Source organism: Eublepharis macularius, chromosome 9 (genome assembly GCF_028583425.1).
Source record: "Eublepharis macularius isolate TG4126 chromosome 9, MPM_Emac_v1.0, whole genome shotgun sequence".
Classification (NCBI taxonomy): Eukaryota; Metazoa; Chordata; class Lepidosauria; order Squamata; family Eublepharidae; genus Eublepharis; species Eublepharis macularius.
The window spans coordinates 9,523,807-9,549,498 of NC_072798.1; the positions used below are offsets into that span (position 1 = coordinate 9,523,807).

The window sequence follows — 25,692 nt, forward strand, 5'->3', positions numbered from 1 at the left end:
ATTTAGTTTGGTGGGAATTGTTCAACAAAGGTGTGAATTGAATGAGGCACCACCTAACTGTGGAAGAATGCAAGAAGAAATATTGCTCCGTTAAATCATGGTTTCCCACTCTTGCAAATATAGAAAATGTTCTCCTATCCAAGTGTTTGATTTTTTTGCTTGTTATCTCTGCCTCGTCCACCTTTCATACCTTATAACTTCCCTAAGATTTGAAACACCTTGGTTTTGTGTATGGCCTCCGGCACTCACCAGTTTAGTTACTTTTTGCATCCTTAGATGTAATTGAAATATGCATATTAGCAATAGAGAGTTTCTCCAAGGAGGCTAGCAGTCACAAGTCACAATTGCTTGAAATAGTTGATCTTCATCCATGTTTTGGATTTGCCGAGGGTGAATAAGCGGGACCCAAAAAATAAAATAAAAGGGCAGGTTATTTTGTGGATTAGAAACTGGTTAAACTACAGGAAGCAAAGAGTAGAAATAAGCAGACTATTCTTGCAGTGGAAGCAGATAAGCTTCAGAGTCCCACAGGTTATTGGTTCCAGTGTTAACTGATTTGTTCTTAAATGATCTCTCTAATCAGGAGGTCTTTCATTTATAGGGTCGCCATAGATCGGAGGTGACTTGACGGCACATAACACACACACAATCAGAGCCAAACGACATGATATATTTTTAAACTATTTATATTGTAAGCCGCTAATAAACAGAAAGCCGGCTAATAAATATTTTAAATAAATAAATGAGTTGACTTGCTTTCCCTGCAGCTGCATGGAAACTGCATATGTTTGGACTTGCATATAGAATATTCTGTGCACATGCAGCTCCAAAAAGGGGGAGATAACTCCATCATCCCGGGGGGAGGGAGAGCAGCTCAGTTCAGGAAGACAGCATGCAGGAAGGAGCCCCCCCCCCCGTGCTGTGGTCCCAAGCCAAAATGGGCCCCCACAAGCTTTAGAAACAATATTTCCTGCAGCTGCTGTGTGGCTGTGGAGAAAGCAAGTCATTTCCAGGACCCCACTTGTTAAAAAATGTATTGCGTAGTTTGGCCCTCAGAGATGAGCGGGGAAGTGGCCAGATTTGTGGATGACACCATATTATTCTGTGCAGTGAAATCTAAAATAGGTTCTCAGGAGCTCCGAAAGGATCTCTCCAAACGAGGCGAGTGGGTGATGCTCTGGAAAAATAAGGTTCAGCATGAGCGAGAGTAGAATGAGGCACATTGGGGCAAAGAAGATTCCCAAGTATAATATGCACTGATAAGGTAAGAAGTGTGGTGAACGACAAGGGAAGAGATGATAGGCTAGCAGTGGACAGTTCAACGATCATGTCGAGTCTGTGTGCTGCAATCCTGCAAAAGGCAAATTCGGTGCTAAAGAAACGGATTGAAATTGAGACGGCTGGTATCTCAGTGCCTTTGTATGTATGTATGGTGCAGCCGCACTTGGACTACTGTGTGGAATTCTGGTCACCACCACATCTCTAAAAGGACACTGTAGCACTGGGAAAGATGCAGAAAACAGCATCCAAGATGATCAAAGGAGTGGCACACCGTCTGCATGAGAAAAGGCTAGGAAGTTTGGAACTTTTTGGCAGAGGGGCATAAACGAGGCATATGAAATTATGCACTGGGCTAAAGAAAACAGAATAAGAGAAGTTTTTCTTGGAATATTATAACATGGGGGCTCCGAGTGATATTGATGGTTAGTAAATTCAGGATAGAAAGGATAATTAACTCCTGGAATTCACTGCCACAGGATGTAGTGAAGGCCAGTCGTTTATTTATTAATATTTGATGTTCATGAAAATATGAGTGCCCTGCCTTTCCTTTGGGTAGTTTAGATAAATTCGTGGACAGGAGACCCTTCAGTGGCTATTAGTTGCGTTGACTAGTAGACGTTTCCATGGACAGAAGGAATACGCTTCTCAGGGTTGGGGGGGCCATAACAGAAGGCGACTTTTTCCTCTATGCCCTGCTTGTGTGTCTTCTGGGGGCATCAGTTTGGCCCGTATGAAACAGACTACCAGTCTGATCGAGCATGTCTACTCTGTTCTTATTAATATAAATGTAAGGTCAAATTCTCACCGAGAGGATGCATCTTTATGTGGGTTATACTGCTTCTGAGTGCAGTATTAACTTGAAAACGGGTGACCCTGAATGTAAGATAACCTCCCTAAAAATGTTATACATTAAAAAATATTTCTGGACATAATTGTAAGTTGTATGCAAATGTAAGGACTCCCCCCCCCCTTTTTTTTTGTTACTAGACCTGCGGGTAGAGGAACTCATCTGCCCTTTCTCCCTCCATGCTGATCATTTGCATGTGAGAGTTTTCTTTTCCATGAAGGATCATTCAGTCATGAGTAGGTTTGCCAGTTGCCAACTGGTGACAGGCAAACTCCTGGCGGTTTACAACTCTGCCTGCCGATTGCTGGAGATTGGTGGGAGGTGGCAAGCCACCCGATGATCACCTGCCACTGGCAAGTGACCTGGGCAAACAGGTGGCATGTGTACCCCCAGCCAGTATGAAGACACCTCATCTGAAGTGATGTCATTGCACTGGCCACTGGAAGGCTACCGGGCTTTGTGGGGGGGCAGTTTTAGCCCCTGAAAGGCTGATTCTTAAAGAGTCAATCCTGTGTGAAGCACAGGAGGAGTCCCACAGCCAGCATGATGACATCACATCTGGAAATGATGTCATCACATGCCAGATAATGCACACATGAAGATTAAAGCCCAGTAAATACGCCCCCCCCCAGCCCCCACTGGTTGCTGGGGTGACCTGGCAACGCGAGTCACAAGAACTTCTACTGAGTGGTACGGGCTAGACAGAGGTTTACCATCTCGGTAAGAACTAGGTCCATGTATAGGCCTAGTACAGGATGCTGATAAGGTTGATCAAGTTGCATAATGCTGCGTTTATACACCTGATTCCAAGGGCATTACCTGTGTGTGCCTGTCTGTCTGTGCTTTCAACATTCACGGGGTTAGGCCATTTAGTTGCCTTTTCCCACTTGCAACTGGAACACAGCCATGTTTAAAATGAGTGACCGTGGCGTTTGTTTTTAAATAAGATCCGTCATTCTTGTTGGGAGTAGGAAAAGCCTCTGCCTCTGAAATCACATAGTTAGACAGAGTGGAAAAGCTGACCGCACACTCCTCTTTAAGAGAAAACGATCTTGAGCATTCTCTGTCAGATGCACGCCCTCCACTGACAACACGCTTGAGTGCTGTAAAAGACGAATACTGCCCGGATTTCCAATCTTTACATCACCAAACACGACTTTTTTGTCAAAGGATCGGTGGTGGATCTGAGATGGCTTAGAAATTCTGACCCAGAGGTACTCGAAAAGAAGATTATTGAAATACTCCAGATTGTGACATTGTCTCGAATGATCTCCGAATTCATATTTCTTTTTATCGGGAATAAGCGGGGGTGAGAAATCTCACCTTAATGCACACTATTACCATAGCAGTGCCCCTATTATACTATTGTAATCGGGTCCGAACCAAGAGCAGTGATTAACGATGGCAATTTATTGTATCTGACGAGGGGAGAAAATGGGAGATGTTGTCGTTATCATAAATCATATCATAAATAACCAAAGAGAAGCCCTCGGAAAGCTTGTGTGGTGTCAGCAATGAGGCGCTTTCTGGCGCTTTCGCCAAGGATGGTAGCCATAGAAACCCCAAAGTCATATTGTTATCTTCGTCTTGCTGCAGTTATGTGATACAACCATATTAACATATAGATTAGGCCATTTATAATACTAGGTGTCATTTCAGGTTAGCTTGCTTATATAGCATTTTAGGGCACTCTCTCTCTCTCTTTTTTAATCGTGTGGGATGTTAGGGAGACGCAGCGTTTTCTCAGGTCAGCTGCGAGCCATTTATAACCCATCAGCGTCACACGACTGTCAGCATGGGTAATATACTTCTGTTATTGATTGGCTGCGGAGTGCAAGTTGTCGTTGCCTAATTACCTTGTCTTTGCTAATAATTTCATTTTTAGCGGGGGGGGAAATGAAATATGTTTAAACAAGGAATATAGTGCATATACTTGACTGAGTTCTGTGGTCAAAGAAGCCTGATTTATTGCAGAGGCTCAGGTAAAGTGGGCAAGTTAGGGGCAAAGCCTGTTGCAAGCAGGCTGCAAAACCTGCTCTGCTTTGCAGTATGTTTCTCAGGCCTTTTTGATTCTGTGCATTATTCTCTCCCCCCCCCCATTGCCCATAAAAGGAGATTCAGTCTCTTTTCACTGAACATTTCAGGGGAAAAGGAGCTTTGTAGGAAAACAGACTGGTGCTAGCACAAAGGGAGGAGGGCTGGAATTGTTTAAGGGGTTCCCCCATCCGTCCAAAATACCTTTTATGCTGTCTTGCTACAACAGAACTTTCGGATCTAGTATCCTCTAGTTAAAATAAATAACTTCAGTTATGATCTCACAAGTGGTCACTGCAACGCTTTTCCACCTCCCCCATCCTCAGTGCAGGGATAATGGTCTACCTTACAGAGCTGACTGCTGAACTGGAATTCATATGCAAATTTGACTCTGTCAAGCTGGGACTGAATAGGGACTATGAATGGTTATCACATTACCACAGGTAACAGATTTCCTTTACAGAGGTGGGGTCTGGGGGAGCTCAGTGGTACCTGGCGTGGGCTTTCGGGAACCACAGATCTCTTTGTCAGATGCATCTGGCAGGGAGAGCTGTGGTTATCGAAGGCCCATACTGCATTGGAATTGGATGGTCTAGCTGTTTGGCTTCTACAAACTAACAGGGCAAACTCCTTTGAAGCCAACTGATACACACACCAAAAGGAGATGTTTACATATACTAGCAAAGGAATGTTTTGATTGCTCCCTCCCCTCCTAATTGCCTCTTCCCTCTGCTCTTCTGTGTTTGACCAGTCTCTGTATCAGGCATCTGAAGAAGAGAACTTGATTCTCGAAAGCTTATGCTAAAATAAAATTGGTTAGTCTTAAAGGTGCTACTGGACTCTTTTTGATTTTGCTACCACAGACTAACACGGCTAACTTCTCTGCATCTATGACCAAGGATTAGAAGGACTCCGTATTCACCCAATGCAGTGCCAGTTGCACTGACTCCCAGTTGAGTTCCGGATCCAGTTCAAGGTGTTGGTTCTAGTATTTAAAGCCCTTAACAGATTGGAGCCGACATACCTACGGCACTGCCTTTCCCATTATGTCCCCCACACGGCTTTCCGCTCTGTGGACAAGCAGCTACTGGTGGTCCTTGGCCCAAGAGATGTTCACCTGGCCTCAACCAGGGCCAGGGCCTTTTCGGCTGTGGCCCCAGCCTTGTGGAACACACACCCATTGGAGATCTGGGCCCTGCGGGATTTGTTGCAGTTCCACAGGGCCTACAAGACAGAGCTGTCCCACCAAGTTTTTGGTTGAGAGCTGAGCTGGAGTCCTGCCCCTCCTTCTGACCACCATGTCCTGCCCGTACCATGGCTGAATTTTTAGCTTTTTATACTTTTGATTAGTGGCCTATGGAATCTGTTGGCGACACCTGAAATTGAGATTATTATGATTTGTGATTTGCTCTTAAAGTTTTCTGCTTTTACAGTTGTATTTATTGTTACTACATTTATTGTTATTACATCTGAAGAAGTGAGCTGTGACTCATGAAAGCTCATACCCTACCACAAATTTTGTTAGTCTTATAGGTGCTATTGGACTCTTGCTCTTTTCAGTTGTTACTATTGTTATTGTTAGCCGCCCTGAGTCCGTTCGCCATAAGGGCAGGACACAAAACAAAACTAAATAAATAAATAAATTATAGAGAAAGTACGTGTGAGAGAAATACTAGCACCACTGTTGTAATATGGTCAGTAGAGGCCTGAAGCTTGCATTTTGGCTGCTGAATTCCAGTGCACGCAGGCATGCTTGCTGCCCACTTCTCTCCCTACCTGTCTTCTGGGCACCAAACATTTTTTGTCCCTTGTTGCTCTCATGCACGTGACTTCTGGCTTCTTTCTCATTGGTGCCACCTGTCTTTTCCTCCCCTCTGTCTTCCTTAGAGGGCGCTCCCCCTCTTTCTTGTATACATGTAGCCCTTCTGTTTCTCTCACACAAGCTTTGCCCAAATCTGACTCCTTTCATTTCCTAGAGTGGGTACAGCTCAATTGCTGCACTTTGCAAGCACGAGGTCCCAGGTCAGAACGCTGGCATTTCCAGTTAAGGGTCTTGGGCAACAGGTATCGTGAAAGAGCCCAAAATCCTGGAGATCCAATGGCTATCAGAACAGAAATAGCGAGTTAGTGAGTTTTATAGTGCAACTTTTATAAGGTGGTCCCGTGCATTCAAGGGGGACATCCTTGTGGAATGGGACTCTGGCTAGGTGACAGAGGACATTTTTGATAAGCAAAGTCCCAGGTTCAGGTCTTGCCATCTCTGTTTAACAAATCTCAGGCAGGAAGTGATAAGAAAAAGCTTTCTATGCCTAAGTCCCTGGAGAACTGCTGCCAATCAGGATAAACTATCCTGAGTGAAATGGACCAGTGGCCAGGCTGTGTATAAGGCAGCTTCCTACATTCTCTTTCCTGAGGTGTGTGACTGTTCATGATGAACATGGTGAACACCTCCAGAAACACTGCATAATAGAAAATAATTTTAAAAAAACATTTACAGTGAAATCCTAAGCGGAGTTATTCCCGTCTCAGCCCATTGATCTTAGACTGGAATAACTCTGGTTAGGATTTTGTTGGAAATACAATGTCTAGTGTTCAGAGATAGCAGAAGACACAAAATACCTGCAAGGGGCAGCAGGTCTGACAGTCAGATAGATGGCAGAGTGGGATCCTTCTTTCCTTCAGGTAGGTATTCTTAGGCTGCTTCCTGCTTCTTCCCGGAAGTCCCTCCTCCCTTTTTACTGAGCTTGTTAGTATCTATTCTGTTTCTCTCCTTTCTGTCAAAGTTGTAGTTCCTGAATAAACTCTCTTCATTTGCTCCTTAAATCAGATTCAAGATCTTTCCTAGGATATACCAGAGCCTACAGATTTCACTGTTAGTGTGTTCTCTTTGAACATTCTGCAGTATAATATAAATGCTACTTTATCGTATTTCTGTCTGGCAGCTGGGTATATATAGTGGTACCAAAAAGGGGGCTTGCTGGTTTGGGACCGAGTAGGCTATAGACTTTTTCCTTCAGCAGTTTTGTTACAGAATCATCTTCCCCCTTAGTTTTAATCTCCTTGTTTAATATTTTTAGGCTAAAAATGTGAATTCAGCCTATATCCAGCCATACATACGTCAGCTTCAAAGCGCCCAGCCCGGGACTTGGGTGGGCTTTCTTGAGATGGATAAATATTATAACCCAAAAACGGCAGGCGCAGGGATGTTGATCATTATTTATGGTTTCAGTGCCTCAACCTGCATTTTCCTTGCCTTTCAAATGTATTTTATTTATTATATTTATATTCAATTAGAGAATTTAAAAACTCCTGAAACCTTTGTAAAATCAGAAGCTCTTTAAAATAGAGAAAATCAGAGAGTCTTTAAAATGTTCAGTTGGCCTCTCCTAGTCTCTGGTTTCACAATATATGTGTTTACTTATCAGGTATGATTATTGCAGATATGGGGGGACGGGTGGCTGAAGTAGACAGAAAGAGCAGCTTGCCTACAGCTGCCTTCTAAGTTAATTGAAGAAGTGGGATTTAAACCAGGGGCTTAAGCTGTCCTAGCTCGCTATCCCAGAAGCTGTCAAGCAATTAGCGTCCTAACAAGCCAAATGTAGAAGGGTTATTTCTTGCATTATCACAGCAATGCAGAACCTGATTTTTCATGTCTTTGTTACCACCCTGTTAATGGAAATCACTGGGAAGTTTGAACCATGTGGGCCAGGTGCTTCATGTGAGAGGGAGAACTTCCAGTCATTTGGCATAGTGGCTAAGTGGTTGGGCTGTGAATCAGCACTCTGCCAGTTGGACTCCCACTACTGCCATGAGCTCTGCAAGTGGCCTTGGGTAAGTGGTTGGGTTGTGAATCAGCTCTCTACTGGTTTGACTCCCACTACTACTATGAGCTCAGGTGGCCTTGGATAAGTGGTTGGGCTACGAATCAGCACTGCTGGTTTGACTCCCACTACTGCCATGGGCTCTGCAGGTGGCCTTGGGTAAGCCGCTCCTCTTTAAAGAAGAGCAATTAACAGACCCTGACAAATCTTGTTTTGCTTTGGGGGGTGGGGTGGGGGTCAGCTATGCCTTTTGAAAAATTATTTAAAGTGCACACACATGTTCCTCCCTCCCTCAGTAACTGCCCAGCCAAATCATTAATGTTGCTAGATCTGCTGGGAGTTGCTACTGTTTTATAAAGAGTACATCCAGCTATATTGTGAGAGGAACAACATCACTTTAAGTATCATGCAATACTATGCAGAGTCACTCCACATTGGAATCAGTGGAACTGGAGTTACTCCACATGGGATTGTCCTGTGTTAAACCTTAAGAGAGCTGGAAAAACAGGATATAACTTTTAAAGTAAAAATGCATCTCTAATAATACCTTTAGAAATATATATCCTGCTACCTTACAGTGTCCATGACTGTTCTTGAGAATTTGCATCTTAATTTGGCACAAAGGGGATATTCTGGGCCTTGAACTTGTGGAGGCAAGAACTGGTTAGTGCTCAGAAGCTTAAAAGACATCTGTTCGGCAGATATTGTGGCCACAAATAAGGCCTAGACATACAGAACTCCTAGAAGTCTGGAACATTGATCACATCAGAGAACTTTTAGCAGGAGGAAAGAGTTGAAAGATTTGAGAAGATGGCATCACTTGTGCTAGCTGCGTTTAAATCCCGTACTTATTCTTATTACGGTGATGGCCTAATCCCATGCCCTACTAAGCTAAAGCAGCAGTTTCTAGAATCTGGACTGAGGATCTCTGCCTTGGGTCAAGGGTACAAGTCTCTGCCGTTCTCCTAGTTGAGGATCTCAAAACATTTTCCACCTACCGTATTAGCAATAAGTTTTCCACCATCACTGATCCAGGGTGACATGTTTGTTCAAGCTGTGCTGTGTTTTGGGCTGTTAGGGAAACTGCTGCAGTATAAAAGTGCCAGATTATTCTTTTCTGAGGTCCTACAGTCGGAACCACTTTCCACATAATTGACTTTTTTTCTGATGAGCAGCTGACAGATAATTGGATTTAAAATGTTGGAAGCATTTATTGTGCAGCTGAAAATACTTATTAGCAAATCTTGGGTACCAAAGTAGAGGTGACTGTAGTAATTAACAGTAGTTCAGGTCCAGTTCTCACAGCACAGACAAGGGACCTGTTTGGGGACTGCAGGTAGATGTTCACATCATTAAATCCTCCATTATACAAAACCAGTTCCCTGCACACAGAAAACTAGCTTGTCAGGGAGAACAAGGCCGCTCAGTCTGGGCCTCACAATTGCTCCCCAGGCCCCAGAAAGAAAGCACTCTGACAGGTTTATCATTGCCTGTACTCACTCTTGGAGAATTTAAGGGTGAATAAGTCCCAAGGGGCAGCCATCACACAGGGGTGGCAGGAAAAAACAGCTGCAGCACAGGACTTCTTGGAGGAAATCCAAGCAGATTCCCAGGACTGGAAAAATCACAGGGGCCTAGAAATTTGATGGAGAGGAACTGTTGCTAAATGGGATACACACATCTCGAGATGCACATACAAGCGTCCCCACATGTGTAGGACCTAGACACTGGCTCCAAGGAGATCCTTTTTAAGTTTCTGTATACATAGTTTCCCTATGCAACAAAATAAGACAGCTAACTCAGGAATTCAACAGTAAAATACAGTAGCCCAAATAAATATTTTATACCCAAATAAAATATTTGTTTTTCAAGACCCTACTGTCCAGTGCTATTTATTTTAACCCCAAATAACGTGTTTCTTCCAATTGACTTCCAAGAAACAACCTACCCAGGAGCAAAGCTTGCTGTGGGGTAGTCATTTGATTAATCATTTGAAGCAACCTTCTTTGTAAAGGATTTTTTTTAGTGTCCTGGGAGGTGGGGGGTTTGCCCCGCAAGCATTGGTCATTATTTGTGGCCCTGGGTGTAAGCAGCCTTGGAAAGCAGCCAGATTCATGGAAAGGAGCCTTGATTAAGATGTATCCAAGTTCCCAAAGGAATCAGGCTGCTTCCTCATGCACGAGACCTTTGATTGCACATAGCATGCTCATGATTCTCTGGTTTGATATCAGAGATGGAGTCTCTCTACCTCTGGCTGAGGACCTGCAAGAGCTAAAGGCCTGAGGACCTGGAAGAGCTAGAAACATGGCTCCTGGCCAGGGGTGGGATTTTTGGGGTAACAGAACGGTCAAGGAATTTTTTCAAACCCTAAATTGGGCTAATATCTAATGCTGAGGCCAGCTCCTATAAAATGGTAATATTTCCCCAACATGGCCAATTTGAATTCATGCCACTAGGAAGCATGAGAGTGTGTTTCATTCCCATAATATATCCGATGGCAGTTGAACCAGATGTACGAAACCTGCGGTATACAAACCGGCAGCTTGGTCTCTTTCTAGCAGGTGCCGACTCAGTCAACAGCAATTTGCTGTTACCGACTACTTCTTCATCATCCTTTCTTCTTCTTCATCTTCTTCTTTTTTTTTTTGCAAGACAGAAATGCGCTTGTCCATCCAAGCAAAACTGAACTCCCTAACACTTTTCCGTTTTGCACAGAAGGCTAAGGCTTTATCCCCGGGCAAAGTCTCCACTCTGGACTGGCTGCCGTAAATCCTCCGGGCCTTGGCAAAAGCATGACTTGTTAGCTCGCTTTACTTAATTTGTGATGCTGGCACAATTCACGCTTCAGCCCAGGGCTCTTGACTCAACTCTCCTAAATCGGGGCATTGACACATTTTAGAGGAAAGAAACATCCCCTCCAAAAACCTAGGGAAAAAATGCTTCGAAATGAGTTTCTTTAAATTGGATTCGGAATAAAAGGAGACTTTGCGCAGTTTCAGAATTTTATTTTACTCTTTTTTGTGTTGGCTAAAATAAGAAAATTGCATACTTTTTTTAAAAGTCAGATATCCTTGAATTTTCTTCACAGGGAAGCATTAATGTGTTATTCCTTCCCCACCAAGAGTTTAAAACACACAGACATTACAAAGCTCCAAAGCACCTCCTGTGAAAGACCGCAGATTAGGATCCCCTGTAGCATTACTTTATTGGCATGGGGACCCCTTCCTTTGTCACTCCTTAAAATCGGAAGACATAGGCCGTGTGGGAGGAACACACCGTGGATCCCCTTGGTGTGCAAGTGTCCTTCCTCTGCTTCATGGGAACTGGCATGGGAAGGAGCCAGGCCTTTGGTTCATCTCAAAGCAGCCTAGATCATCTGATGTTTTTGGAGAGGTTCAGGTCATCCTAGAAGATGCTGCTGTTAAGATGGTCGGTAAACATAAAGTTTATCCAGCCATAATGGAGCCAGAAAATATTTTTAATAGAATCATATAGCTATGTTGATGCAAAAAGAAGAAGACCACCACCGGAATCCAACGTTATTATATGAAAATCTAAATCAATCCCATCATGACTGGTATTGTTTTTTGACTGTAAGGAGTAGGCAGATGTAAGGAATATGAGCATCAGGTTGTGGGATTCATCCCTTCTTAATTCTGTTTGGCTTCAGTTGGCTTGGAAGATAGTGATACCATTTTGAAGTATGCAGGGACTTAGGGACCGTGGCTCAGTGGTAGAGCATCTGCTTGGCATGCAGAAGGTCCCAGGTTCAATCCCCAGCATCTCATTACAAGGGCCAGGTGCTATGAAAGACCTTCAGCTAAGACCCTGGAGTGCTGCTGCTGCCAGTTTACCTAGACAGCCTTTGCCTTGATGGATCAATGGTTTGAATCAGTATAAGGCTGCTTCCTGTGTCCCTACGTCTCCTGATTCCAAGGAGATCAACAAACAAAGGGTTTAAGGGCTTAGAAAATAAACATCAACCAGAGACCTGCTCCCACACAAACCTAGGAAAATTTGTATAATATTTAAATTGTTTATTACTCTTTATTTGTAGTCATTAAAAAGAGCATCTGAATCTATGTGAGTTTTGTTTCTCATAAAATCATTAATTTTTTAAAGACTACCAGTAACACTTCTTTTTTTCTTGTCCCTCTCTACAGAGGAAGAGGAGGAGCAGGTGCCAACCGATGGAGGAACATCGGCAGAAGCCATGCAAGTACCGTTGGAGGAGGAAGGCGAGATGGAAGAAGACGAGGCTGTAAATGATGAAAACTACCTAAGCAAGAGGCCATTAGAGAGTCCTGAAACTGAGGAAATGCCTGCTATGAAGCGGCCAAAGCTAGCTAGCGTTAAAGTGGAGGATGGAACAATGGAGCCCCGTGAGCCTCTTAGTTCAATAAATGCCCAGAAGATACCTCCAATGCTTTCCCCAGTTTGCGTCCAGGATAATGCTGATCTGGTTCCTCCCTCTCCAGAACCACCCATATTAGCTCCCATTTCAAAATCCCAGTTGCCGGTCCCCAAACCACTGGACTCAAAAGCATTTGTGCCTAAAGCAAAGGGGAAAACAAGCTCGCCAGGCCAAAAAACTAAAACACCTAAAGTTTCTCCATCCCCAGCAGTTGTGGGAAGCCCCCTTCGCTCACCAAAGACTGGACCCAAAGAGAAGAAGTCACCAGGCCGCTCTAAGAGCCCCAAAAGCCCTAAGAGTCCGAAGGTTTCAGCTCATGTTCCTCCAGTGACAATTAAACAGGAGGCACCGAATAGGATACCCTTAACAACATTACCTGAAAAGATGGGGAAGGAGAATGTCCAGGTAAAACCAGGGCCAGCACCAGCTGATCCTGGGAAACCAAACAGTGAAAATCCAACAAAGAAAGTGGCAGTGATAGACAAGACAATTGACGATTCCATTGACGCTGTGATTGCCCGTGCGTGTGCCGAACGAGATCCTGATCCATTCGAGTTTTCTTCAGGATCAGAATCAGAGGGGGATATTTTTACCAGCCCAAAAAGACTTTCTGTGTCTGAGATGACAACACCTAAAGCTTCTCTTTTGGCCAACAGTAGTTTAAATAAGGCGGCAGGCACCCCAGTTCCTCCTTCTGGTGGAACTTCAAGTTCAGACATTTCATGGACAATGGATGACTCGATCGATGAGGTCATTCGAAAGGCAAACATGGGTGCTCCTGCTAATTTACCAGCCAACTTCCCCTATTTCTCATCTCCTTCTGCTTCACCACCAACTCCAGAGCCCCTGCTCAAGGTTTATGAGGAAAAAACAAAACTGGCTTCGTCAGTAGATGTGAAAAAGAAGCTGAAAAAAGAGCTGAAAACAAAAATGAAAAAGAAGGAGAAGCAAAAGGAGAAGAATAAGGACAAGAATAAAGATAAGGAGAAGAATAAAGAGAAAGACAAGGAAGGAGGCAAAGAAGGTAAGTATCCCTGGAAGGATCTGATCAGAGATGAGGATTTGGATCCCTTCAAATTCAAAGTGAAAGACTTTGACGATGAGACGAAAATGAAGTTAAAAGAGGGCGGGTCCAAAAAAGAACGGGAGAAGCATAAAGATAAGAAGAAAGATAAGGAGAAGAACAAGAAGGACAAAGAGAAGAAAGACAAAGAGAAAGTTAAAGACAAAAACAAAGACAAGTTGAAAGCTTCATCGGCATCTCTTCTCCTGCCTTCCAAAGATCTGCCTTTGCCCCTGTTTAGCACCCCGGCTGCCCTGAAGCTCCCCTCAATGCTGACCCCCCTCTCATCAATGCTTCCCGACAAGCTCTTTGAGGAGAAGGAGAAGCCTAAAGACAAGAAGAAAGACAAAAAGGAGAAGAAAAAGAAGAAAGAGCGGGAGAAGGAGAAAGAGAAGAAGGAGAAGGAAAAAGAGAAGAAGGAGAAGGAGAAGAAGGAGAAGGAAAAAGAGAAGCACAAGCATGAAAAAGTGAGCTGTGGGAATTGGCAGCGAGGAGGGAGGGGGCTTTCTCGCTCATGTTTTACCTCTACTGCTATTGAACTGTGCAAAAAATCAGACACGTTTACATTTATTTATTTAGACAATTGTTACCCCAGCTTTCTATTACAAACAGTTCTCAGAGCAACCAACAAATAGGAATTAATAAAAACAAATTGAACATCATGTCAATAACAGCAAGCAGTGATCAAGACTAACAATATTAAGTGCCATAAATCCAGTTAGAATGGTTGTTGGGGGTTTTCCGGGCTGTATTGCCGTGGTCTTGGCATTGTAGTTCCTGACGTTTCGCCAGCAGCTGTGGCTGGCATCTTCAGAGGTGTAGCACCAAAAGACAGAGATCTCTCAGTGTCACAGTGTGGAAAAGATGTAGGTCATTTGTATCTACTCAGGAGGGGTGGGGTTGAGCTGAGTCATTCTGTAAGAGTTTCCCAGGGTGTGGAATGCTAATGGCGGGAGGCTTCACTGTGTCCTGAGGCGGTTCTTTTGCATATGGATTGGTGCTTGATGTGCTAATCTTCTCTGCAGGGCTATTGTCGGGTGTGGAGTGTTTTGTTGGCCTGGTGTTTTTCAGAACTGGAGCCCATGCTCTGTTCATTCTTAAGGTTTCTTCTTTCCTGTTGAAGTTTTGCTTATGCTTGTGAATTTCAATGGCTTCCCTGTGCAGTCTGACAAAGTAGTTGGAAGTGTTGTCCAGTATTTTGGTGTCCTGGAATAAGATACTGTGCCCTGTTTGAGTTAGGCTATGTTCAGCCACTGCTGATTTTTCAGGCTGTCCAAGTCTGCAGTGTCTTTCATGTTCTTTTATTCTTGTCTGGATGCTACGCTTTGTGGTCCCGATGTAAACTTGTCCACAGCTGCAGGGTATACGGTATACTCCTGCAGAGGTGAGGGGATCTCTGCTGTCTTTTGCTGATCGTAGCATCTGTTGTATTTTTCGGGTGGGTCTGAATACTGCTTGAAGGTTATGCTTTTTCATAAGCTTTCCCATCTGATCAGTAATTCCTTTGATATATGGCAAAAACACTTTTCCTGTGGGAGACTGTTTTTCTTTGGTTGTTTGATTCATCCTGGGTTTGATTGCTCTTCGGATTTCATTTCTGGAGTAGCCATTTGCCTGAAGTGCGTGGTTTAGATGATTAATTTCCTCATTGAGAAAGCGCGGCTCACATATCCGTCTTGCACGATCCACTAATGTTTTCATTATGCCTCTTTTCTGTCGGGGGTGGTGATTGGAGTTTTTGTGTAAGTACCGATCAGTGTGAGTTGGTTTCCTGTAGACCTTGTGACCTAACTGAAAGTTTGCTTTGCGGATGACCAAGGTATCCAGGAATGAGAGTTTTCCCTCACTTTCTTTCTCCATTGTGAATTGTATGTTCAGGTGGATGTTGTTGAGATGATTCAAAAACTCCATCAATTCTTCCTCCCCATGGCTCCAAATGATGAATGTATCATCCACAAACCGGAACCATACACTGGGTTTGTGGGGTGCTGATTCTAGAGCTGTTTTTTCAAAATGTTCCATGTAGAAGTTTGCTATAACTGGGCTGAGTGGGCTCCCCATGGCCACCCCATCCATCTGTTCATAGAATTCGTTGTCCCATTGGAAGTAACTGGTTGTCAGACAATGATGGAATAAGGCTGTTACATCCTCTGGGAAAATCCGATTAATCAGTGCAATAGTGTCTTTTACTGGAACCTTGGTAAACAGGGATACAACATCAAAACTGACAAGTATGTCTTGTGGATTGAGTTTCAGAGAACTGATTTTGTTGATGAAATCTGCTGAATCTTTGATGTAAGACGAGGTTTTCCCGATGTGGTCCTGCAGGAGATCTGCCAGATGTCTAGCTAATTCATATGTCGGTGAACCAATGGCACTCACAATGGGTCGGAGTGGGACTGAATCTTTATGTATTTTGGGGAGTCCATATAGTCTAGGTGGCTGTGCTTCTGTCTTGCATAGTTTGCTGTGCGCGTCGGGATGTAGTGAGGAATTCTTGATCAGCGCATTTGTTAGCCTGGTGATTTTGCAAGTGGGATCTCGTTTTAGTTTTTTGTAGGTGGAGGGGTCCAGGAGTTCCTTAATCTTCTTTTTGTATTCCTCCGTTTTCATGATCACTGTAGCATTGCCTTTATCAGCTGGTAGAATGATGATGTCTGGATCTGCATTGAGGGTCTTGATGGCATTTCTCTCCTTGCGTGTTATATTGCTGGTGGGAAGCTTTGCCTTTCGTAGAATCCTGGCTGTCTCTCCTCTTATTTCCTCAGCTTCCTCTTCAGGTAGATGACGGATGGCAGCTTCTACATTTGCAATGATGTCTTCCACAGGAATTCTGGTGGGGGTGACTGCAAAGTTTCCTCCCTTTGCCAAGATGGAGGTTTCTTCTGGTGAGAGTTGACGGTCTGTCAGATTGATGACAATGCGTGCATTGTCGAGCATTGGGCTTGTCTGTCTTTTTTCCTGTAGTTTGTTAAACTTCTGCTTCTGTCTGGATGTGTGGTTGGTAAACACTTGTTCCATCTTCCTGTAGGTGAGATTATCGACCTTGTCCCAATCCTGACTTCTCATTTTATGGCTGGTGTTGATATGCAAGCAAAATAGCTCCTTGTCTGTGGCAGCAAGTTCTCTGCGGGTAGTGTGGATTCTCTCACGTAAGAGGGCCTGTTCTAGACGGTCATAAATGCGGTTCGCCTGTGTGGTTTTGAAGATTCTATTAGTTGTGAGAAAGGATGGAATGGTTCTTGTGTCCCTGCAGCGTAGAAGAAAGGTCAAAGAACAGAGTAGATGTGCTTTCTTGTTCCGAAGCGTTTCCAATCTTCGGGTCTGTTGGAATGTTTCCTCCCCGTAGAGGTGTTCGATGTATTGTCGAAGGCTTTCACGGCCGGAGAACGATGGTTGTTGGGGGTTTTCCGGGCTGTATTGCCGTGGTCTTGGCATTGTAGTTCCTGACGTTTCGCCAGCAGCTGTGGCTGGCATCTTCAGAGGTGTAGCACCAAAAGACAGAGATCTCTCAGTGTCACAGTGTGGAAAAGATGTAGGTCATTTGTATCTACTCAGGAGGGGTGGGGTTGAGCTGAGTCATTCTGTAAGAGTTTCCCAGGGTGTGGAATGCTAATGGCGGGAGGCTTCACTGTGTCCTGAGGCGGTTCTTTTGCATATGGATTGGTGCTTGATGTGCTAATCTTCTCTGCAGGGCTATTGTCGGGTGTGGAGTGTTTTGTTGGCCTGGTGTTTTTCAGAACTGGAGCCCATGCTCTGTTCATTCTTAAGGTTTCTTCTTTCCTGTTGAAGTTTTGCTTATGCTTGTGAATTTCAATGGCTTCCCTGTGCAGTCTGACAAAGTAGTTGGAAGTGTTGTCCAGTATTTTGGTGTCCTGGAATAAGATACTGTGCCCTGTTTGAGTTAGGAATTACTGATCAGATGGGAAAGCTTATGAAAAAGCATAACCTTCAAGCAGTATTCAGACCCACCCGAAAAATACAACAGATGCTACGATCAGCAAAAGACAGCAGAGATCCCCTCACCTCTGCAGGAGTATACCGTATACCCTGCAGCTGTGGACAAGTTTACATCGGGACCACAAAGCGTAGCATCCAGACAAGAATAAAAGAACATGAAAGACACTGCAGACTTGGACAGCCTGAAAAATCAGCAGTGGCTGAACATAGCCTAACTCAAACAGGGCACAGTATCTTATTCCAGGACACCAAAATACTGGACAACACTTCCAACTACTTTGTCAGACTGCACAGGGAAGCCATTGAAATTCACAAGCATAAGCAAAACTTCAACAGGAAAGAAGAAACCTTAAGAATGAACAGAGCATGGGCTCCAGTTCTGAAAAACACCAGGCCAACAAAACACTCCACACCCGACAATAGCCCTGCAGAGAAGATTAGCACATCAAGCACCAATCCATATGCAAAAGAACCGCCTCAGGACACAGTGAAGCCTCCCGCCATTAGCATTCCACACCCTGGGAAACTCTTACAGAATGACTCAGCTCAACCCCACCCCTCCTGAGTAGATACAAATGACCTACATCTTTTCCACACTGTGACACTGAGAGATCTCTGTCTTTTGGTGCTACACCTCTGAAGATGCCAGCCACAGCTGCTGGCGAAACGTCAGGAACTACAATGCCAAGACCACGGCAATACAGCCCGGAAAACCCCCAACAACCATCGTTCTCCGGCCGTGAAAGCCTTCGACAATACACCAGTTAGAATGGTTAAATTTCAGTAGAAAGATCCAGTGCAACAGGGTGTGTGTAAGTCATGGGTCCTCAACGGTGCCCGTGGGCACCATTGCACTCATTGACACCTTTCTTGGTGCCCGCCAAGTGTTTTTAGAAAGTGGGTGTGGCCGGGTGCAGCTTTTGCCAAGTATGGCTACTGATTAGCTATTGGAGATTTGATTGGCTGTGCAGATTTTTAAAAGCACTGCTTTTGGTATGAGCTGCTTCCACAGCACAAGAATCTTCACTATGTGACTGAAGGTAACCTGTAGCAGCCATTTTGTGGCTGGTTCTGCCTCCTGTGGCTGCCATTTTGTGGCTGGTTCTGCCTCCTGCAGCTGCCATTTTGTGGCTGGCTCTGCCTCCTGCGGCTGCCATTTTGTGGCAGCCATTTTGGTGCCATGCCCACCACACTGTGTCAGAGCCCCAAAGGTGCCTGCAGGCTCAATAAGGTTGGGGACTCCCAGCCTAAGTATTGACCTATTTCAATAGTTAACATTTTAACAGCAGACACTAGTTAGTTATAATTTTTTTGTTGCCACGAATAGTCTTTTGTATTGGATTCTGGATTATATGCTGCTGCTGTCTTTAAAAAACCTTTTTAGTTTTCTTAAATTATAACTTAAATTTTTTGTAAAATCACTTTCAGGATTTTCTTTTACGTATAAAGGCAGGCTGGGGAGGGGCCATTGCTCAGTGGTAGAGCATCTGCTCTGCATGCAGACGGGCCCAGGTTCAATTCCTGGCATATCCAGTTAAAAGGACCAAGTAACCGGTGATGTTAAAGACCCCTGCCTGAGACCCTGGAGGGCTGCTTGCCAGTCAGTGTAGACAATACTGACTTTGATGGACCAATTGTTTAAAGCAGCAGCATGTGAGCATGCAGCTGCCTTAAGTTGATAGCTGGGTAAAATGTTATCGATATTCAAAGACAGTGAAATCTAGACACATTAAAAAGAGACTGCATCTAAAGAATTTCGTAACTGTCCATTGGAGATGTTGGGTTGGATCCAGAGTTTGGTTTCTGTTACCGCAAGGCACTTTCCTGCCTCCTCCCCTAAAATGACGCCCCTGCTGGACTGGACACCATCAAGAACAGAATGAAGAGCAAATTGAGGGTCTGGGATGGGAGGGAAGTTAGCTGCAGGCTCCGCCCCCTTTTCACTGTCAGAAACTGACTTTGGATCCCACCCATTGAGAAAAAATTAGCAACTCCCAACATCTCATACATTTTCTCCCTTCATTTTCTCTCCTCGGGACCCCCTCCAGCCATCCCTGAATTCTTTTCACATGGGATCTTAAATTAAGGCACATGTACCATTAATCCCCCAGTCCCTAATCTTGAATAGAGACAGAGGCTGGGAGCGGGGAGCAAGGGATGGATCCTCAGTAAGAGTTTATGCATTGCAGTTGTCTTGTACCAAATTTCTGTGGGCCTTTAGTGCCCCGTTTCCTGCATGGCAATTTCATGGATCTGTAGACCTCAGAACTATGTTTTTCTGGGCAATACATTGCCATCTTTGAAAAATAGCACGTTTTTGGAGTGGTTTAGATGCCTGCAACAAATTTTGAAGGGAGGCATGGTTCAGTGTAGCAGACCTCTTGCTCCGCGGGCAGGAATCCCTCGCTTCAGTCATCTCCAGTTAAAAGGAGCTCTAGGAGCAAGACTAGCAGAGACATCCCTGACGGAAGCCTTGGCACCATTCTATAATCATCTGCTAGGAAACAGGTAAATAATGAAATCTTGCCCCACAGTGGATCATTCCAAATATCATTTCATCATTGTTGTTTGGCCTATATTGTAGGAGAAAATTGATGGTTCTAAACATACCATTTGAAAAGAGCAAGAGTCAAGTAGCACGTATAAAACTAACAAAATTTATTTGATAGCTTCCATGAGACAGAGCTCACTTCTTCAGATACAGCTAGAATGTGAATCCATCTGTCCTTATATTTTGGAGAGTGGTATGATTACAGTTGTAATTTGGATTAGGTGAGATATGCAGAGGGATGGTAGGTATGGAGAAATCAGCATTGGTAATGAGGCAAGAAGCCTCGGTCTCAATTCATTCCAGGAGGATGCATTGTCTTTTTTGTTAGACTTCTATATTTTGTTAGTCTTATCGGTGCTACTTGAGTCTTGCTCTTTTCTACTGCTACAGACAGACTAACACAGCTACCCATCTTGATCTAAACATACCATGTGAGGCATGTTCTTCTAGCACATTTTTATCACAAATTTTGTCCACGCATCAAAGCTGTAGTTGGCTGTGTAACTGGCCCAAGGTCGTCTAACAAGCTTCATGGCGGAGTGGGGGTTTGAATTCATGTCTCCCCGATCCTTCACTCTAACCACTTCACCACACTGTCTTTTAAAAAGTGAGAGGGGCATTAGGAATGAAAATCATACTGGTTCATAGTGGGAGGATCCCCCCACCCATGCAACTGGAAATCTTTTTCAACACGAAACTAACGGGTCTTGTTCACATTCACAGACAGTAGGGGTTTGAGGGCAAGCAGGTTCTTCAATATTTAAGTTCACTGATTGCTCACCTGGCTAAATAGGTTTCCACAAAGTCCCCCTCCATCTCATAGCTGCATCAACACCTGTGCGCCAGTCGGGGGCATTCGTTGCTCTTTCACCTTCTTGTATAATCTAGTCTTTGGTCTCAGAGAGGCTAAATTCCTTCTGTCTATGGAGAGGCCTGCTCTCTTACCGTGGATGAGTGATACAAGGCCAAGGGGAACCTGACCAAGAAGACTAGCTAAGAGAATGGAGTTGCGGAAGGGGGTAGTGCTAGTTAGATACGCCGATGCTTTCAAGCGACTGGATCCGTTTGTTTTAAATGGAGCGCGTTGGCATGGGCAAAGCAGGTTAAGTGCTTGGGGGTGTTCACAGGCCCAGCCTTGCTGTTTGAAAAGCAAGTTGGCGAGGTACCCAGGAATGTTTCCTGTTTGCTGTCTTATTGGTTCTTTCTTTCTTAACCAAGCTGGCCATGTTCAGCCTCACTTTTCTGATCTTGCGTTTGGACTTCTGTAATGTGCTGTACGTGGAGCTTCCCTTGGAGACAACCTGGAATCTGCAGTTAGTTCAGAATATGGAGTAGCTAGACGGCTTACTTTTTGCTTATTCAAAGAAGTTGCCTTACCTATCAGTTTGTTTTCAAGTTCAATTCAGGGTGTAGTTAAAAGTGCTTCATGGTCTAGGACCCACCTATCTGGAGGACCTTCCTCCCCCACATATCCCAGTAAGCCAGTTACTGTCCTCTGGTTGCCAGCTTCTGGTCCCCCTCCCACTCAAGGTTCCCCACTTGCATCTTCTAGATCCTGGTCCTTTCCAGTAGTGGCTCCTGCTTTGTAGAACATGCTCCCTGCGGAGGTGAAAGAGGCGCCGCCCTTAAGAATTTTTAGAAGCTGCTGTAGGGCCATTTCATTTGCTAGGGATTTTAGCGGTGCCTGAGCTGTAGGTTTTTCTGGAGTGGGGTAAAGGAGTTTCATTGCATTATGTATGGTTTTAAATTGGAATTGTAAGCTGCCTTGAGCCACAAGAGAAGGCCAGGGTATAAATATTTTTAAAATAAATCATACGTTTTGCCTCACCAATAGGAGGTTGGGGAGCTGAGGAGAAAAACGGGTGATGTGAGAGAGATGGCAAACGTTTTGGTCTGTGTATGGTTGCATTTTTAATCTATTTTATCTTTCTCTTTATTTCTCCTGTAATTCTATCCCCTAATTCCCATTTTTAAAAAAGAAAAATTCCAAACTTTGGCATAGGATCCCTCCCCCTGTTAAATCTCTTTAATACCCAGACCGGGTAGAAGGTATTACACCTACCTAATGGGGAACACGCACATATAAATAAATATTTGTAGGTGGCTATGATTTTTTGCTGCCTATAACCACATATTCCACAACTTGTTACTGGTGCTTAATCTTCATATATAATGGGGCGGGGGGTTGTACCCTAAATTGTAGCATGTGACCCACCAGCGATTATGCTGTTAAAATGAATCTGCTCAAAATGAAGCTGTTGCTCTGTTCCTGATGTATCACTAGTTCTTTGTATAGCTTTTGTTTTCTCTGTCTGATTTTTAGAATTCAGCAGGACATTAAAACTGTAATGCAGTGGTATAACCCTATTAAAAGTCTATTCTTTATAGCCCTAAAATATATTGTATTTTAGGGAAAGCAATATAAGCTAGGGCAGATTACATTGACAAAGGTTCCCATTACCTTGGTGAAAAGTCCCTGTCAAAAGATAAACTTTAAAGCTAGACTGCATGAAAGAGTCCCTAGATAGAATTAAAATTTAAACTGATCTCAACAGATAAGCTTCCCCCCCCCCCCCCCGGCCTTTATTTTAAAGGGAGAAAAAAGTCCACCTCTTTGCTACAAGTCAGGATTTTGAAAATAAATTCCCCCCCCCTTTAAATCTCTTGAGTGATTTTCATTTTTTGCACGGCCGCTCTGCTGGTGTCCTGGAAAAACGGAGAGTTAGAGCTTTATCAGTTGGTGCCCTGAGGTATGTGGCAAAGAAGCTAAATCCCTGAAGATTAGCAAAAAAAAAATGCAGCACATGGCAATAAGGGGCTTATATGACTACTAGTATTAGTTCAGGTGAAAGAAGTATTGCTTATACATAAAACTGGACAAATCCACTGACAATGTATTTTTAGTTAGCTACAAAGGAGTCTTATATTGCTGGACTTTACCTCTTTGGTGATTTGGGAAGCTTTAGTAATCCACTGTAAATGCTCTTCTGCTGGCCCGAATTCCCAGTGTTATTCCAGAACTGCATCTTTTAAAAAAAATTAACCATTGAGAGTACATGTCCCATTAACATACTTTTTTAAAAAAATCACACCCACAAAGGTTTGCCTGGTTTCCAAAGAGTCAGGTTGCAATTTGAATTGTTAGCATCCCAGATTGCGACAGCTGGCTTGGAATACGGATGGTGATCCAAATTTTTGGGGTGTCGTCCCATGGCTGAGAACTGGTCCTTAATAAATTAGAGCAAATCAAAGCCCAATTTCTCTTCAATTCCCTTTTCTAATTACGTAAAAGGCTCTGCCAAACCTGTTTTTTTAACGCTATGATTTTTTTTAAAAAAAGATTTTGATGAGTGTCATTCATAGAGACATGTCTCATGTACTTGCTAGACGTCATAAAGTCACAGGAAGGAGGACCACACTTACACACTAGCACAGGAATAAGCAATCTTTTGGGTGCAAAAACAAAACAAAACAAAACAAAAATTAAAGTCCACAATGTCAACCTGTGAAGCTGTTGGTGTGCCAGACAAGAAAAGGGGGAAAGAGATTAGGGTTGTACTTGGCTAGATACACTGCAAGGAAGCTAAACCCCAGGAGTTCTGCCAGAGCATTAGGGACTTGCCTTGGTCCCTTGAGCAGAGAACCAGCCCCATGAGCCAAATAAAATGGTTTGGCATGCCAAGGCTCAGGGTTTTTTTTCTGCAATAGTTAACACGGCTAGCCCTGTGGAATTTTCTCCATTAAAGGAAACCTTAGCAGCAGGGAGTCGTAGGATCATACCCTTCATTACTGAAATGTGAGTCATGAATTCACTGAAGGAATCCGATTGAAATGGAACCTCCATGTGCAGAGACAGTACACCTCTGAATTCTAGAAGCTGGGAAGAAACACCCAAGGGAAAAACCTGTCATCCTCTTGGTGCTCTGCTCGCGTGCATGCAGGGGTGGTGTATCTGCCAGGCTGTGGTTGAAATCAGGTCACTAGACAAGATGGTCTTTGCACTATTGCCGCATGGCAGTCCCGGCATACTTAGTGGGCTCCTGCTGTTGTGTAGCATCAGAAATAAAAGACAGCAAACAATAATATTTTTAAAGGCTTTCTTTCGAATGACCGCATGTAACTACTAAGACAGAAAAGGTGATTATGAATGTTTATTGAAACTCTTTACCTAGTTAATAATTGGACCTGAGTTTGATCCTGGCGGAAGCTGGGTTCATATTACCGGCTCAAGGTCGACTCAGCCTTCTATCCTTCCGAGGTTGGTAAAATGAGTACCCAGGTTCCTGGGGTAAAGTGTAGATGACTGGGGAAGGCAATGGCAAACCACCCCGGAAAAAGTCTGCCAAGAAAATGTCGTGATGCAACATCCCCCCATGGGTCAGTAATGACTCGGTGCTTGCACAGGGGACTACTGTTATCTTTTACCTTGGTTAAATTAATTTTGAATGCATATTCCAAAAATGTCAGAAAGGCTATCTTGAGAATTCTGAAGAAGTATGCTTATATTTGGATGTCAACAACTGAATAAGCAGTGCATTATTGGAGGAAAGGACCAGTTTTGATATTTTCTCTTTTATTGGCTTTAGAAGAATAGTTACAGTAACAGTCCACAGTCAAAATTATTTTTTTAAAAAAAGATGAGATCGAGACCTGTCAGCGCTTAGTAGAATTAAAATGTGAAGGCCTCGTACATTTCAGCTGCTACCCTCTGTTTATTGTATTTCTAAGAGATGACTAAGGGAGGGGGGGGACATGCTAGAAGTTTATAACATTATGCACAGGGTAGACAGGGTGGACACAGAGAACATTTCTCCCTTTCCCAAAATACTAGAACTCAAAGGCGTCAAATGAAGTTAATGGGCAATAGATTCAAGACAGACAAAAGGAAATTCTTCTTTACTCAATAAATGATTAAAATGTGGAAATCATTGCCAGAGGATGTAGTGGTGGCCCCAGGCATAGAGAGGACTAGACAGATTCATGCAGATCAGGTCTATTTATTTTTATTTATTTTATTAGATTTATATCCCGCCCTCCCCGCAAATGGGCTCAGGGTGGCTGATATCCACCAACCTCAATAAATACAGTCTTAAAAACATATAAAAGTTACCACCAATCAAATTAATTCAATTCCAGGCATCATTAAAATGCATAGGCCACTATAAAGGGTATAAGCTCAAATTCTGCAGGGTCAGTTTTGGCACCCAGAGTGGGACGGAAAACGGGGCATGGCGGTCAGGAAAAAAGACGGAAGAGGGGATGGACGCTGGTCCTCAACCCAAGACCATGGCTGCTAAGGGGAACCTCCACATTCAGATGGAGTAAACCAGCGCCTCATCTGGTCCAGCAAGGGTCTTGTTAAGTTCTTGTGCTTAGAAGGGTATCTGTGGTTGCGTTTCACCCTAAAAGGCAAGTCATCTGCTGGGCTTCCATCTAACTCAGAACAAGTCACTTTTTCTTTTTTTAATCAAAGCTGGCACACAAACCAGAGACCTGGGATGTCTCTTAGTCAGCCTCCGTCACTGGTCCGAGTATTGTGGCATGCCAAAACTTCCTTAATAAAATCATAACGTACAAACTAAAATATATATGGAATCTTGGGCATTGCATCACTTAGGTTGGTGTTGCTTGCAACATTCAGGGCCGGCGCGCCCATTGAGGCCAGGTAGGCGGTGGCCTCAGGCGCGGGGTGCTGGAGGGAGCGCCGGAGGAGACGCAGGG

General features: G+C 43.9%; 1 protein-coding gene across 2 annotated transcripts in view; it reads left to right on the top strand.

The window, feature by feature from the left end:
- TAF3 (TATA-box binding protein associated factor 3) overlaps positions 1 to 25,692 on the top strand; it is a 172,041-nt gene that overhangs the window by 112,034 nt on the left and 34,315 nt on the right. For both annotated transcript variants that reach the window (XM_054989150.1, XM_054989151.1), the window contains exon 3: positions 12,147 to 13,927. In XM_054989150.1, the coding sequence (XP_054845125.1) occupies positions 12,147 to 13,927 (1,781 nt within the window). The remainder of the gene's footprint in view (positions 1 to 12,146; positions 13,928 to 25,692) is intronic.